Here is a 16,618-nt window from a genome sequence, read left to right as displayed (position 1 = left end):
TTTAATGTACTATTGTGCATTTAAATATAAAACATACATATATACACACACATATATATATATATATATATATATATATATATATATATATATATATATATATATATATATATATATATATACACACACACACACATAGACAAAAGTAGATTTGAAAAAGTACCGTATTTGCTTTGTTTGTTGCTGTATTTGTGTTTTAACATTTCTTTTGTTAGTTAGAATACTTTATTGAAAGCAAGATTCAGTTATATAAGGATTTATAAAATGAATAGTTTGAACGTTTTCAAATAGGCCTAACCAAAGTAATGCGAATGAGGAACGAAAAAAAAAATGTACAAACTTTCCTTGCTTAAGTACAAAACGCGACAAGAGTAAGGCAAGCAGCAAAAGTAACGGTAGTAATGTAAACATGTAATATATAAAAGTGCAACAAGTAAATATAAAAGATAGTAAACCGAGTAACGACAGTGTCCAAAATAACGCAAGTAACCTGAGTGTGTAAAGTAACCAAAGTATAATCGGAGTAATACAAGTTAAAAACTAACACAAGTAACGTAAAGAAAGTAAAGACAGTGTTAAAAACTACACCGAAAACAAGTAATGCATGAAGGTAAAGCAGTATAAGGAACGCAAAGCAAATGGCAAAAATGAAATAAGTATGAAAAGGAAATGAAATGAGTACCAAAATACATATGGGTGAAAGTGAGAAAGGCCTAAAAGACAAGAAAGAAAGTAATGTCAATAAAAAAGGAGTACAGGAAGGACGTACAGGAAAGCAAAGCAAGTAAGGAAAGCAAAAAAAGTACAAAATCGACTTCCATGAAGACAAAACAAGGACTTGATAACCGGTGATCATTCTAGAGGAGTTACGTCTCGTAGGTCACTGAGCGGATTGCTGTGAACGTGTTTGTAAAGACAGCATAAACTAATTCATTTATGATGTGTGTGAATAAACTATTATGACTTGAAGGTTTTATGTAGAAAACTGGTGTCACCTTTGTGTCCCGTCTGTGACGGTGAGACAGGATGTCCTCGGGGTGTCTTCCTGTCCACACCCTCAGGGGACGTTTCCTCTCGATTGTGACCATGACAACAGCTACGAGAGGTCAGAAGCTCAAAAACACTTTTTAAACGTTTATGAGGCCCACCATCATGGTTTACTCGCGCCGAGCTAAAGCGGAGTCGGGCAGAGTAGGACTTTCTGGATGAAGTTAGCATGGCACGTGCTAGGAGGCTCTCCACAAAATCTGAAGGTCGAACTTGTCTGTGACCGCTGGTCAAAATGAAAAGGACAATATCGAACGAGCTCCATTCATTTCATTTTAATACGCTTTACTACGGGATTAAGACCATCTGGTAAACATCTGAATTAAGTCATTACACAGAAGCGCTTCAGGAAACAGAGAGTGTCCCGTTCAAAATAATCTAATTCACATCACAGTGAATACAAGCATGTCCTGATGTTTAAGTTGCGTCTACTTTTTGTCCACTTGCATCCCTGGCTTCCTTTCCAGATATTTGAGGAACATTTCCTCAATAGAAAGCACTTCCTTCAGGAAGGAAAAGACGCACAAGACGAAACATAACATGAAGCATCCATTTGGAAAAAGCTATTTATGTTGACGCTCTATCATATTATTTTTGGCTTGTACTTCAGTATTATTTTTATTTTAGACATTTTTTTTACATTTTTTAAAATAATGCAAGCGTAATCAAATTTACAAGCCTATACCCTTTAATACTAATTTTTATATTTAATATGAAACGCTATCTATAAACGATGGCGTCACCTGTACAGGTAAGAGTGACGTAGACGCACGCAAGCCACGCCTCCTCAGTACAATAGTTATCAAGATCACCAAAAATACCTCATTAATGGTTAGGTGCAAAATAACGATGGCTAACTATACGTGTGGCACTCAAAACGCACTACCGACACGAGCGAGATGAAATAAAGGAGCGTGAGTTTTAATGTGTTTACTCGGCGCCTTTAACTTGAGGTGGTAAAACAACTCCTCAGGTAAAACAAGCGCGAGACACTAAAGTAACTTTCGACACAGAAAGACAGGCTCGAGCGAGCTTCAGCGCTTCGAAGCGCGCCGCGTTCATTCAAAGCACCGAGGACAGACTTTAGCGAAGGACCAAACGCCTTCTGACGGTGATAAAAGCGGGATGCCACGACACGAGAGCAACTCACCGAGCGGCCGGAGCGTCGCTTCTTCGAGCCGCGCGTGAACATGTCGGCGGAGGTGACGCGTTTGGGTTCACGCGAATACTCTCATCGGTCCGGTTCGGTCCGACCAGGGCTCTGCTCGCTCGTCCCCGCGGTCTGGTTTCCGGCCTGTGGAGCTCCGTGCTGCAAACAAACTCCGCGAGAAGTTGCCCGCAGAGCGCCTCTCCAGACGGGCTACACCTACAGGACAAGTGTTTAACTGTAGAGGATCAGGACCACCCCCTGCTCACCCTGCTGCGCTCCCAAGAAAGACATAAACAAACCGATCAAATCTGCTTGTGAAAAAACGCCCTTTAATGTGTAGGGCTGTGTGTAAATCTATCTAAGACGTTTTGTTGTTTTAAATGCTGCTTCACGCTTAATAAAAAAAGCATGTCATTTTTTTTAACTGCCAAAATTGTCACTTTTTCCATTATAAACATTAACTATCAAAGGTATATTTTATATAAAATATTTGTTAGACCGACCTGCAATGTAATAACTTGTAATAAATTACCGGCAGTGATTAGTCTACTAAGAAAACTGTTACCAATGCGTTTAAAAGCCACCTGGTCCTAACCAAAACAAAAGAAAATGCTTGATTGATTTATGTAGTGTAGCGTTTATTTTTAAGAAGCATATTCAAGGTATTAATGCATATTTATTTAATTACTAGAATTAATTCCATTTAATTCCAAAACTGCTTATACATAAATGCATTTTCATAAAGCATGCAAAAGGTTTCTTTGTCACTCTGAATGAATGTAGATGCTGCCATCTACCGACAAATATTTGTCAGCTGGGCTCACGACCGTCTGTCACTGAATAAAGCGAAATCAGAGAAAGTGCCTTTTTATTCAAAGAAATGCAGGTCTTGCAGATATTTTAATACTAAGTGAATCTGTGTAAAAACAAATACATTGTACGTAACCCCTCATATTTGCAGTCGAATTCATCCGTGTCCTTCCAGCAGGTGGCGCCGCGCACACACACACACACACACACACACACACACACACGAACACACGTAAAAGTTATAACAGCCTTTTATTAAATGTCATCGAAATACCAGCAATACCAATTAGAGGCATACATCCTACAGAATTACATCTTGTGCTGTACTTCTAAAAAAATGCAACGAAGTGTTTCTTTAAAAGTGTGTTTTAAACGAGCAGATCGTCCTGAGTTAATCATTTTTACACAAGTGATGCCACCTGAAACCATCTCACTAATAAATGCTTTCAACAAATCACTGGAGTACAGGTGAGGTCCAAAAACAATACAGACATGAGAGTAAAGCGTCTTTAACTAATAGAACGGTTGAACTAATGGTTAACAAAAAATGCTACATGTTATAAACGGTTTCCAAGCAGGGGAAAAAACGTCAGGCCAAATTAGTGTGTCCTCCTAAAACTAGATTTCAAATCTCCACCTCGAACAAGCTTCTGACAAAAACTGTGTCCTATTCCAGAGTCCAGGGGCTGTAAATGAAGACATGTCTAATATATGATCAGTGTCTTACAGAACGAAAAAAATACTTATGGCATCCAGACGATAAGCAACCCTTGAGGTAAGAGGTTTAATGGCAATATGTTAGAAAACGAACGTGTACCAACACATGGACGTCTGAACCTTTTATAGTACAAACATGAAGATATTATGGCTGAGATTCATTCATTTTCAGTTAAAAACAAAACAAAAAAAAAATACCTAAAACTGCACCTGAGCTGAATATATCGGTCTCGAATCCTGTTTGATTAAGCTTCAAAGTTAGTTCGAGCACAAAACACAAGAACAATCAAGAATTATTAAAATTTAGTTACAGTTACAAAAATTACGGTGGAATTTCACACCATAAATAAAAACCTAAGCAACCTTAATGTTTCATCGTTAAAAAAAAAAAACAGCACCAGACTGAATTGAATCAAGTTTTCCGACACAACAAACTAATCACGACTTGGTCGAAACTAGTCTTAGTAAAGAATGGGAAGATTCTGAGCACTGCATTCAGATTGATCTGATGTTATTAAATGTCGTGATAGTGCTTTTGTAACCGAGCGAGCCAACAAAAACAGATCGTTTTAACGAAAGCCGCCCTGACCGAGATGACGGAATGAATCTTTGGATGCCGACGGCCTTCCGTTCCTTCCTTTTCAACCCCTTTTTTGTACATAAACCCCTTTAGTTGTGTAATTTTTCATTCCTTTTGCGTTCTTCGTCTCTCGGGAATTCACTCCTTTTGCCGTTTTTAGACTTGCCCTCCGTGTTTTGGTTGCTGTTAATGTTGTAGTGGGGAAAGCAGTTTCAAACGGTGTCGTCTGTTAAAAAACAAAAAGGGGAGACGCGAAATAAATAACCGGGGAGCAGTTAGACAGGTTAAGTCGTTATAGCTACACGACAGTAAAAGCGGGCATGTGAGGCGGCAGAGCTTTCTCTGAGATACCAGTGCTGCCATCAGCGGCCGTCAGCGACCTGTTCAAAGACAGTTACAACACCAGTCAAATCAAACCGTTGCAGGATATTAGTCCACAGCTTTTTATTTATTCGTATTATTGTTATTCCTAGTGCTGTAAATGGCTGCTTAATCCATAAAGCTCAAAAGGATAGTTTTAACCCAGCAGATGATGCTATGCTATGCTACGTTTTACTCCTATAGATCCAAACCCATATGCTCATCTCTGAAACAAGCTCTGTAACAAAAGCTTTCAAGCGAGTGTTTTTTTGTGTGTGTCTGTCAAACTTGGAAGATACGGTTCATCAAACGAGCGAGACCGTTGCCTAACAACTGCCTCGAGCAACTTATTGCTTTTAGAAAACTGCTACCACGCGATGCAAAATATTAAAGCTAAAAATATACGTATTTTTAGGGCAGGTTGGTTAAATGCAGTCCTTCCGCTAAAAATAGTGCTGATTCGCAAAAGAGCCGTTGTGAGCGGGATCGTGGCATCTTGCGAATATTCATTGATTACTGTGGTGAATGACGTCAAATTAGACTGCTACAATATGGAGGACGGCTTACGTACCACAGCCCATAGAAACTAATGAGGCATCTAGTATATATATATATATATATATATATATATATATATATATATATATATATATATATATATATATATATATACATGGGTCACTCTTGCTTAATTAAATAACAAATATTTAATTTTGCCTAAATACGTAGTACACGGAACAGTTTTAATGCTGTATTATTGATTAATATGCTGAATTCTGACTGTTTCTATAGCAACCGGAACTTCTAAGGGCAGATGCGGTGATGCTCTGACTTCACAGATCACCGATTGGCTGTTTTATTTAAAAGGCGGGGCTTCTTGTGATTGATTGGCCATTGCATTGCATTCCCCCCATTCACAACTATATGACTGACACGTCTTGGGTATTCTATAGTCTTTGATATAACACAATGATAATGCAAGTAAATACAAAATGATGATTAAATGGTGGCTCGATTTATTAAGGGGAAAAAAACACTATGTGAAAAAGTAATTGCCCCCTACCGGCCAACTTTTATTTGCAGAATTGCTTTAAATTCAGCTCCACTAGAAGGTTTTCGAGCATTAATATACAGCATTTTAAACAGGTTTATGTCCACACTTTGATTTGGCCACTTCAAAACCATAATTTAGTTTTTCTTGAGCCATTCCGAGATGGATTTGCCAGTTTGTTTGGGATCATTGTCCTGCTGAATAACTCAAGTGTGCGTGAGCTTGAGGTCACAAACTGACGACCGGACATTGTCCTTCAGGTTTTTTCTGACAGAGTGCAGAATTCATGCTTCCATCAATTACGGCATGTCGTCCAGGACGGCTTTTGCCTGTGAACTCTCCAACGGATGCTGTTTTTGCCCAGTTTCTTTCTTACTGTTAAATCATGAGCACTCCCATTAATTGCGGTGAGTGATGCCTGCAGTTCTTTAGTTTTGTTATGACCTCCTGGATGAGTTGTTGTTGCTTTTTTGGAGCAACAGTAAGCTTCACCACTTCTCCATTTGTGGATGAGGGGTCCCTCAGCTTTAGAAATGGCTTCGTAACCCTTTCCAGATTGATACACGTCAACTATTTAGTTTTTATCTGTGCTTGAGTTTGTGAGATCACAGCATGATATGTTGCTCTTTAAGCACACTTCACTTTGTCAGACAGGTTCTATTTACGTAATCTCTTGATTCAACAGGTCTGACAGTAACCATGGCTAGGTGTGGCTAGTCAGATTAAACTCAGCTTTCTAAAATATTCTTGTTATTCAGAGTTCTGTCATGATTCAACAGGAGGGGGTTATTCGTTTATCACTGAGGGCCAGGCAGGTTTGGACAGCTTTTTTCCCTTATAATAAAGCTGCATTTTGTATTTACTTGCATTATCTTTGTGCAACATTGCTATTTGTTTCATGATCTAAATCTTTTAAGTTTGACAAATTCGTAAAAAAACAGAAAGGGGACAAAAACCTTTTTACAGTACTGTACGTTTCAGCTTCAATGTAAACATATTTTGAGTTTGTGCATTTGTCAATCTTTATACGCGAGTAAAAACTCACAATATAATATAAGAAATATATATCTTTAATTTTTAGATTATATTCATTTCAATTAACTCAATTTTTAATAAAAAGGCAATATATAGAAGATGTGATACCACCTCTGAACGTGGGCAAAAAAAAAAGAAGAAGAAAAATTGATTAGATGATTTTTGTTTGTGCAAAGTGAAGTACTGAAGTAGTAACTTGTACTGAACCCAGAATGTTACTGTAAGATACGACTCATTTTCACATTTAAATATCTACAAAATGTATTAACAGACATTTAAACACATGATTTTTTTTCTGAATACGTTAGTGAGTAGCAGCAATAAACAGCAACAAACAAGGAAAAGAAAACACCATGGAATTAAACGTAATTTAAAAAAAAACTAAAGTAATCAAGTAATCTATCAATTAGATGTGCACTAATTGTTTATAGAGCCACTGTATGTACAGTACGTGCTAAAGAAACATGGTATTTTATTCAACATATTGAGATCTAAAATACATTTGAACCCTAATTAACCACCCTAAAAAAGAGGTGATATTTTAAGATGAACATGTGGATGAATTAGGATACATTAATATATATATATGAAAGGTCACTGCATTAGATAAAATATCAAACCAAGGAGCTTTTATTTTCTAAAAAGATTTCATAAGACATTTTTGATGAGGTATTGAAATACCCAATATTAGAAATACTGAACATGAGAAAATTATTCGGACACGTTGTGGATTTCAGACTTCAGCGGATCATTTGGACCTGTGGCCACTCTTAAAGGAATAGTTTGGCCAAAAACTATAATAAATATGCTCATCTTAAGTTCATTCACAATGTAAATGAGTTTGTTTCTACAAAGAATCATCACTTTCTCACCACTAGATGCTCTTCAGTGAATGGGTGCCGTCAAAATGAGAGTCCAAACATCTGATAAAAACATCACAATAATCCACACCACTCCAGTCCATCAATCAATGTCTTGTGAAGTCAAAAGTGTGCCAGAAGATGCCAGATGTGTTTTTTTTTTAAAGAAACAGATCTATCATTACAATGTTTTCAGCTTCAAACCACTGCTTCTCACATACAATCATCTATCTATAATATCATCTCATCTGAATAAGGAGAGAAATATGCACAAAACAAGCATTTGATTGATTCTGATATGAAAGCAATTGGCATTGTCTTAACAGAGGAAGTGTTAATATGGTTGATTCCGGCCACAAGCAATGGTTTCAATTAATTACTTGTGTACTACTGTGATGTTTTTATCCGCTGTTTGGGTTCTCGTTCTGACGGCACCCATTCACTGCAGAGCATCCATTGGTGATTAAAAAACAAAAAAAAAAGAAAGAAACTCATTTACATTTTCAGAAAACTATTCCTTTGAGGAGAATGTACACAGTATCCACTAAAAATCCACGAACACTTGATTTAATATATTTGATGTCTAATGCAATGACATTTAAATGAGGTTTAAGCACGTTTTAATAAATGAAAGATGCACCTGTGGGAGCTGCTGTATGCTGTCTGCTGCTCTTGATTTCCATGAAAATCATGTAGGAATCGTAAGCAAACAAGATCCCAGCCAGCAGACCGAACACCTGGGACAAAAGATGAGAGTTATTATAAAGCAGATGCTCGTCGAGGAGCATATAAAGACCTAACAGATCTCATTTGATCGAAGCGGACGACGGACGTCTCACCCCTCCAGCGATGCGAGCCCCGTCTCCAGAGCCGCCGATCACACAGATCAGAGAGGTTATGAGATAAAGCGCCGCACCGATTACAGCACGGATCAGATCCTGGAGAGACAAACAGAAAAGCTGTAAGGAGTGTTCACTCGTGTAAAACCCACCACCGGACCGTGACGCTTCGTACTCACGCTCCAGAGCCAGTTCACCACCAGAAACTGTTTATCCAGCCCCATCATGAAGACAACGAAGAAGATGATGGCAAAGACCATCTCGCAGATGGCCACCGCTGAATAGCCGCCATACGTGGACGCGGCGTAACAGATAAGGATGATGAAACTGATGAGCTGGAGAAAACAGAGAGACATGCAGTTTAATCACGTAGACTTGATCCCATCAGGGTTTAAGAATGTCTGCCTTAAAAGGAAAGAGGAAATAACATATTAGTAATAACATATATAACGTAGATAAACTAAATAGATCAAAAGTTCTGCAATTTCATGTCACACTAACAAAAACTAAAACTAAATTGTGAAAGTTTCCACTGACAACTTCTTTTTTCGTTTCCACTTCTTTTCTTTTCTTTTATGTTATCTTGTTTTTATTGTCTTTTATTACATTAGTTAGCTGTATTTTTTTGTTGGTTCAGTAATTTTTTTACCTAATCAAAATAACCCAAATGCAGTTTGCAGAGATTCATTTAAACGCATTTTGAAAATTGTTAAAAACTTTTCTGTTTTTACAAACAAACCCTTTTAAACGTTTTTAATTAAACCGATAAACTTTGGCAGCGCTAAAACTAAAGACACAATAGACAGAAACTAGAAAACTAACAGTGTATAATGAAAACTAGCAACTAATATACATTTTTTAATTCATATAACGGCCCTGCTTCATTGACACTCATTCAATAAGTAGTTTTTTATTTTTTTATTTATATAAAATATACTGTTCTCCGTCCATATTCATCCAATAGTTGTAATTTGTGATTTATTATACTCGTTTTATATTAAATAATCTTGATGGGTTGTTGTAAACGTGTAAATGCGGTTTCTAACACGCTTTAATAAATCAGGCATTCAAAAGTAGTTTCATATTTTATAAAAATACGTGTTTTGATTTTATGTCCAACAAATCCGTACCTTTTCAGCTGTATCTTGTAAAATGCTTTATAAAAAGCCAGTGCGTATGAGTTTTTTTATTATTTTCCTAAATGTCTTTGGCTTTATACTGTGGAAATTCTCCCTCTCCAGTACGTCAGCCGCGTTTGCTGCCAAATCACCGAGGCTTTCTCCCGATCTCTACCCCGCAATTCATCCAAACGTGCCATCTGCTCTAGGTGTCAGTTAACAGCGCAGCTCCGAATCTCTCACGTCCTATGAAGCTTTTTCAAGTTTGACGACTAAAACATCTGTTGAGGACCAAAGAGAGGAACGCGGCGTGGACGTAAACACAGCACAATGCACGGCTGTGGAAGAAGGCCGAAGCTCCTTATACGGTTATAAACAGAGGACTATTATGAGAATGACTTTTGGGAGCGCACGGCTATTATGAACGTCTAATCAAATCAGGCCCGTGAACTCAAACGCTGCCATCTAAATAAACACCGCCAGAAACCACCAGCAAAAGTTAGCGGACGTTATTTAGACTTTAGTATATCATCTAGGACTCACGGTTTGTGAAGTGTGAAGATTGAAATAAGACCGCGTTTTTTAAATCTACCGATAAACGTTAAATGAATTCAAAAAAGAGCTTCTAATTCTTTAAAGTTTGTTGGAGGGACAGGTGTTCTAGCACGGTTCCTCTCGAGGTGTTAATGGTTTGTCCGCACGCCACTGTCAAACACCTGCGCCTTTTGTTCGCGAGGATCTGTTGCCACAATAACAGCTGATAAAACGCTGCAAGTGAAAGATCAAGACAGGAAGATACTCAATGTGTTAGAAGACACACTTCCTGTTTTCTGACGCTTGGGGAAATGACAAAGTCTTGCTACCAGGCAATACTGACGCTATCGTAGGTGTTAGTTTCTAAACGCGTGTTACTAATATTACGATAAATGATTCGCGGGTCGTGACCACATTTTTTTTTTTGGGGCGTTGAAATGTCCTAACTCGACCTTTTGGTAAAATGACGCACTTTTTTTTTTCCGGTGCAGGGTTTAACGGCTTCATCGCAATCCACCGCAAGGCTGACTTTCAGCTGACCTGCCTCCATCAAATCAACAACCGAAGCGAAATCGAAAATGTTTCTCCCCTAAACCTTTTCGCTTGGATTTACAACACAATACAGAGGAAAAAAATCTGCCGCTGCTTTGTTTGATGGTGACTATCAATAGTGTTATTGTGAATGATTATTTGGTGCTTGTTATTCTAAAAGGAAACATTTTTTTGTTCTCATTCTTTCATAAGTGCCATGTTTTACTGTTGCAAATACAAGAAGATGTTTATAAAAAGAAATACACTAACGTCGACAAATTTGGGACCACTATATATAGTTTTTTTTTTTTAATTAATTGGTATTTTTATTCAGCAAAGATGCATTCAAGTGATCACAAACTACAGTAATGACATTTAAAATGTTACTAAATAATAAATATCTTTATTCAAAATAAATGCGTTTTAAAGAATGCGCTTTGATCAAAAACATGCTGCCTTGTTGGGCAGATTTTTTTTTTAACACTTTATTTTAGGGTATCTTAACAAATCCTCACTGCAGAGATGCCGTAGCCGTTTCCTGTTACATACTGATGGACGGACTCACTTTCTGAGACTCAAAATAAACCTGAAGTGATGCTCCTTAGTGTTTGTTTAAAAAAAAAACATTACCCTTACTGACCAACACTCACGAACTGACCGATAGACCCTCATTTCATGTAAAAGACAGCACACCTCACCACATCTTAGCCGGTCAAAACTGCCAGCAGCCTAAGGTTACTGCTACCCAGAACACCACTTAAAATGTAAACATAAACCATTTTTAGCACAGACGGTTTTCATTTTCAGCGAAGCAAAAATAGCAGAAAGGGCTGAGAAATGCTTTTTCTTCCGTCGGGGGTTTAGCCAGTTTAAAAGACGCAGTCTTATCTCTCCTGGCCTTTGAAATGAAGCCAGCCCCGAGGGCACATAAATACACCGCTGCCAGCAGATTGCTCACTTTGACATACCTGCAACCTAGTACAACCGTCTCAAACTCGTAAAAGCAGCTCGATAAATAAATAAGGTTAGACTTTAGCTTGAGCACCAATTCTCACTGTTAACTTAGCATGGCTATTATCAACATACGGCTATATATATATATATATATATATATATATATATTATTTATTTGATTGACTTTGACTTTGGCTGGAATAATAACGTAGCTGCAAAAACAGCGGCCTGCTGAATTTGAAATATATACATCTTCATGACTATATAGACACGATAAGTTTATCGTAGCTATAGAAGTTAAATGTGAGTCACTCGACCGGAAGGATCATCAGATCAGATCATCCACTCATCGAGTGAGCGTGTACGGAGTTGGTGATCTGGTTTCATCTGTTAAAGTTAACCTTTTCAGATAACAGCCGCGCTCCCTGAGAGTGAGTGACCTTTCAAAAGCAGGTCAAACCAGTGAGTGACTTTTTTTTTTTTTTTTTTTAAGTAATAGGGTTAAAAAGTTGCTGCCCAAAAACACAGGTTATTTGCTTACTTATTTAAATGTATGATTTATTACAAGGCACGCACAAACTAAATGGTACGACAAATTCTTACTTATGGAGATATGTTATTATGGATTGTGACAAATAATATTACCCGATCAGTAAATATCATGATTGTTCCCCTTCGAAACTTTTCGGAATTCAGGGAGAACTTTTAGAAGATTCTAAAAGAAATTCTAAAAATGTCTAAACAAAACAGACGCGCTAACTTGAACTAAATTGAAGCAAATGGAATTTTGGATTTAGAATTAATTTATGAGCATTATTATATTTTAAAGTATGCGTGAACATGCCCGAAACTCACTGTAGCTTTATAAACATTTACTAACCGTAAAGCCAAGAATGTGTATTTTTAATTAGGACGTTTAATCTTACGCTAAAACGTTTTTCCAGAGCCTAATCATTAAATCTACTTCCCTGACCTGGCCCGTGTCATTTTCTGCCCGTCCCGTGGGCGGCGAGGAGCGCATGAAGTCATCGGGCACCCCTCCCTCCCTCACGCACATATGTATCAGAGCTTTATGAGTTCTGGGGACTGGCACAAGCTGCCTCTATGAGCCTCACGGGCAGACCGAACTCCGGCCGGCGCACAATGAAGCTCTATTCAGGGACACAGCGCCTCCCCTTTAAGAACACCCACTACTGAGGGCTCCGGGCCGCGCTGGGTCTCGAGGGTGAACGGATAAATAAGGAACCACCAGAAATAAAGAATACCTAACACACAAAAAACCTCCACTGTAAAGCTATCGCAATGCGGCATGTGAGCTAAACACGGGGGCATACGCCGTTTTAGTGCATATATCACTAGAAATATTCAACACCCGTACACTGATTTTCTTGGAGAGAGTCACTTAGCAATGGCAAGGCGCCCACCACTTGACAGCAAACATTTTTGCATGCGTTTACTTTTGTTTTTGCTCGAAACGACAAAGCATAATAGAGCTGTAGCGCATCAGTCATCTGCCGTAAGTCTCAGCGACAGACCCAGCATGCAACGGCTACTTACTGTAAGCCACTAGGCGTGCCGTTTTAGTTCGCCCGTGACTCAACATGTTCGGATGTAGGAGTGCCTGAACGGCAAAACTGAACTCAGACGAGCGCTTGATGTCCAACGTCCAACCAGCAATTAGTTATATAACATGCCATTATTCCCCAACACATTGGTATTCTGCGCTATTGGGTAGTTATTCCGGCAGAAGTCACGATAGGCCAGCGCAACAAACGCTGATTATTTGGATAAGGGTAAAATATGCTTGTGTCGTTTTTCAACAGGACGCAGGAAGCCGGGCATGGCGCGAGTTTCACTAAGGCATAATAAATAACAGACCTGGGCCGGTTATCTTTCTGGCATTTATCTGGGTTTTCTCGTATGTTTTATGTGGTTTGCGCAAAGACGAGGTGAGGTTATGGTTCAACAAAAGTCAGATCTGGTTTTAAAGGAACAAATTCGCTAACAAGAACTTTTTATGGATGTTTTAGGTTAGCTTAATACGTTTTTTCTTTTTATGTGCAATAGCGAGAGCTGTTACAGAAATTTTGCTTAGTTTGCTCGCCACAGACTAAATTCGTTTCTAGCGTCTTGTGACTGCTTTCTTCCAGCGAACGCAAAAGCAGAAGTTTTGAAGTGGAAGCAAATAGTGACTAAAGTCTGTCAAAAGAATGAATGTCATTGGGCGACTCCACAGACGGGTATGAGATATGAGATATGAGGAACGACGGTGGTGAAGGAATTTCAATTATTCGTTACGGCGCTGCGCTTCATTCGGGAACGGCGCTTGAGAATGTTCTCGGGATAACCAGCGGCACGGGGGATGCGGTGCGAAGTTGAAAGAAACCGAAAGAAATCCATTTACGTGCTTCAAAACAGACAAAACAAACAGACTGATAGACAGCAGATAGATAGAAGGACAGATTAATCAGAACATTCAAAGAATGGTCAGACAGACAGAATAAATGAATGCATAAATGAACATAAGAGTGAACATAAAACAGACAGACTGACTGACTGAACAAACAACCAGAAAGATAGATAGATAGATAGATAGATAGATAGATAGATAGATAGATAGATAGATAGATAGATAGATAGATAGATAGATAAAGCGACTGATTGACTGATTTAAGTTAAGTTGAACATTTCAACATTTTCCAGTTATCATTATCATACATCACCCACAACTGAGAGGCTGATAAGAGAGAACAGCAGCCTGGTCTCTGTGGATCCAGCAGACGGGTGACGCCTCGTGAACTCTGACCTCTCACACACACACCATCAAGCACATGGTCTGCATGCCATGCCACCTCCTCTCAAAAGCACACACTAGTGTGTCAGTGTGAAGTTTCAGACGCCTCTGCTTCATTCAACAGCACTATTAATACTCTTTTTTACCCTATCTTCTGTCACTACCAGACCGCCTGCCGTGCGCTTAAAACAAGACATAACTGAAGCTGCGTGCAGTTTTATGACTCTGTTTGCAACCATACTTTATCTTTGCCCGCTTGAACGCAAGCGCAGGACGATTACGGCACTTAGTGCGAATCTATTTTTAGCCATTTTAAATGTGCGCGTTATATGGACATTTTAAACGACTAATTGTTTACCACACAGGCTATGCTGCGGTATGACACAGAGAAGCAGTGAACTTGTTTCGCTCCCTTCACTAACTCGAGCGTGTGAATCAACAGGTTCACTATTTTTACGCGGCGAGAGAGCGTCTCCATGACAACGGTTCATTTTAATACACACAAATATTCAGCCGTTAAAGCTACGGAGACAAATGAAGGACCAACGCCGCATCTCTAAGCGCTTTACGAGCGTATTACGAAATAAAAAAAAAGTACAGTAAAAGCCACAGTTCATATTAATAACTTACTATTTCAGCGGCCAGGATCGTTCCTTTCCGAGTTCGCACATAGCTCTTCAGTTTCTCCAAACAGCCTCCTAACGGACTTCCCTCGGTTTCTGCCATCCTGCAGATGTTTCCCTATGAAATAACGCTTTCTTTATAAACACGGGCGCACCAGCAAACGTTCACAAACGCGATTCTGTAAAAAAAAAAAAAAAAAAAATACGGCGACGAGGAAATTTTAACGTAGTTTTTTTTTTATCTGATGCGTAACTCAGCAGACTTCCTGAGCGCGTCGGACTGAGGCGGACTGGAGAGCGTGAGTGCGCGGGGCGTCGCCTAAAAGCTTTGGTGTACTTCTACTCTAGTGTCTTGAGGGTAAATCACGGGAGAGAGAGAGAGAGAAACCACTCGAGGGAGAACAACCCTTGCTCTGTGTAATTGTTTACTGAGCCGCCTAACTAGACAGAGTGCATACGCGTATCGTCATAGCAACTTAAATGCCGGCGAGTAGGCGGCGCGCGAGGTTTTGAGACGCGGCCCGAAAAAGCGTCGCTGAGAGCGGTGGAAATTTTCAATCAGCAGTCTTTGAAAGGCATTAATAACACTTTTTTTTTTTTTTTTTTTTTTTTTTTTTTACAAAGGAAACCACAGCTGCTTCCAGTTTAGATCTGCAGTGGACTACTACAATTTTAAAACACACAAAAACTATTTAAATGAAACAATTGTAAATTACTGTTAATTAATTATCGTTATTGTTTCATCGCTGCGAGCATTTTTATTGTTATAAAAAATTGACAAAAAAGTAAAACGAACAAAATAAATTGATAATTAATAATAATAATACATTTTCATTATAGTAAACGGTAATGTGTTTTCCCCTATTACAGTACTGATAATTATTGGGGATACACAAACAACACACGCACACAAAAATCTTATAATAAATGAATGAATATGCACACATACAATTTGATAGCATCACTGCACTGCAGCCATCTCCCTCTTTTTCCTTCTATGATTTCTTTCCTATTTACAGTTTTAAAATAAGACCAGAAGGAGCTGTAAAGAGTTGTGATAAATGGGTTTGAATGGGGAAATATATTGTAAATGCTTCCCATCTGGAACGCGTTTCTTTCTCCTGACTTTCAGGGAGTGTAACTACACTGACAGATTTCATGGAAACTATTGTTTATAGGTAACAATTTGATTTTAAGTGACATTTTGGAAACGCTCTGTCCCACAAGTATACTTGGGGTTGGGTTTAACGGCTCTCTTAAGGGCAGGCACACACACACAACCGCACACACACACACACACACACACACACACACACACACACACACACACACAACCGCACACACACACACAGAGGGCCTTGTTTTGGCAACACTAGTGAGTGATCATAACAAATATGCAGCAGAGAAGATTCAACAGGAAACCACACTTTTCATTGATGTTTCAGAACACCCGTCTTCAAAACAACCGTCTTTGCAAATATGAGAAAAAAACAATTATTGTCATAATATTTTAATATTTATAATATTTCTTTTTCGAAAAAGTTACAAAAATAATAATAATGACAAATACCAAGACAGTAAATAGAGTAAAAACAGTAATATTATGAAATATGAT

At 38.5% G+C, this 16,618-nt stretch overlaps 2 protein-coding genes across 4 annotated transcripts in view; both read right to left on the bottom strand.

The window, feature by feature from the left end:
* prickle3 (prickle homolog 3) overlaps window positions 1–2,636 on the bottom strand; it is a 35,670-nt gene extending 33,034 nt beyond the window's left edge. For both annotated transcript variants that reach the window (XM_043246638.1, XM_043246639.1), the window contains exon 1: window positions 2,198–2,636. In XM_043246638.1, coding sequence (XP_043102573.1) covers window positions 2,198–2,239 — 42 coding nt within the window. In that variant the 5' untranslated portion in view covers window positions 2,240–2,636. The remainder of the gene's footprint in view (window positions 1–2,197) is intronic.
* A 606-nt stretch (window positions 2,637–3,242) lies between these two features.
* Window positions 3,243–15,376, bottom strand: plp2b (proteolipid protein 2b). Of its 2 annotated transcripts, none has more exons than XM_043246643.1 (5): window positions 15,011–15,376; window positions 8,629–8,784; window positions 8,450–8,548; window positions 8,251–8,347; window positions 3,243–4,684 (listed from the first exon to the last, which is right to left on the bottom strand). In XM_043246643.1, exons 1-5 carry the CDS (start codon window positions 15,104–15,106, stop codon window positions 4,677–4,679), a joined length of 456 nt encoding a protein of 151 aa, XP_043102578.1. In that variant the 5' UTR covers window positions 15,107–15,376; the 3' UTR covers window positions 3,243–4,676. The 2 variants fall into 2 exon arrangements, with proteins under 2 accessions (XP_043102578.1, XP_043102576.1); XM_043246641.1 differs by having other exon boundaries at window positions 3,243–4,530; window positions 15,011–15,374.
* Between the last annotated feature and the right edge of the window lie 1,242 nt (window positions 15,377–16,618).

This window comes from Puntigrus tetrazona, chromosome 8, assembly GCF_018831695.1.
Source record: "Puntigrus tetrazona isolate hp1 chromosome 8, ASM1883169v1, whole genome shotgun sequence".
Classification (NCBI taxonomy): Eukaryota; Metazoa; Chordata; class Actinopteri; order Cypriniformes; family Cyprinidae; genus Puntigrus; species Puntigrus tetrazona.
The sequence above is the reverse complement of the archived record's forward strand: the minus strand, read 5'-3'. Positions and strand labels throughout refer to the sequence as shown.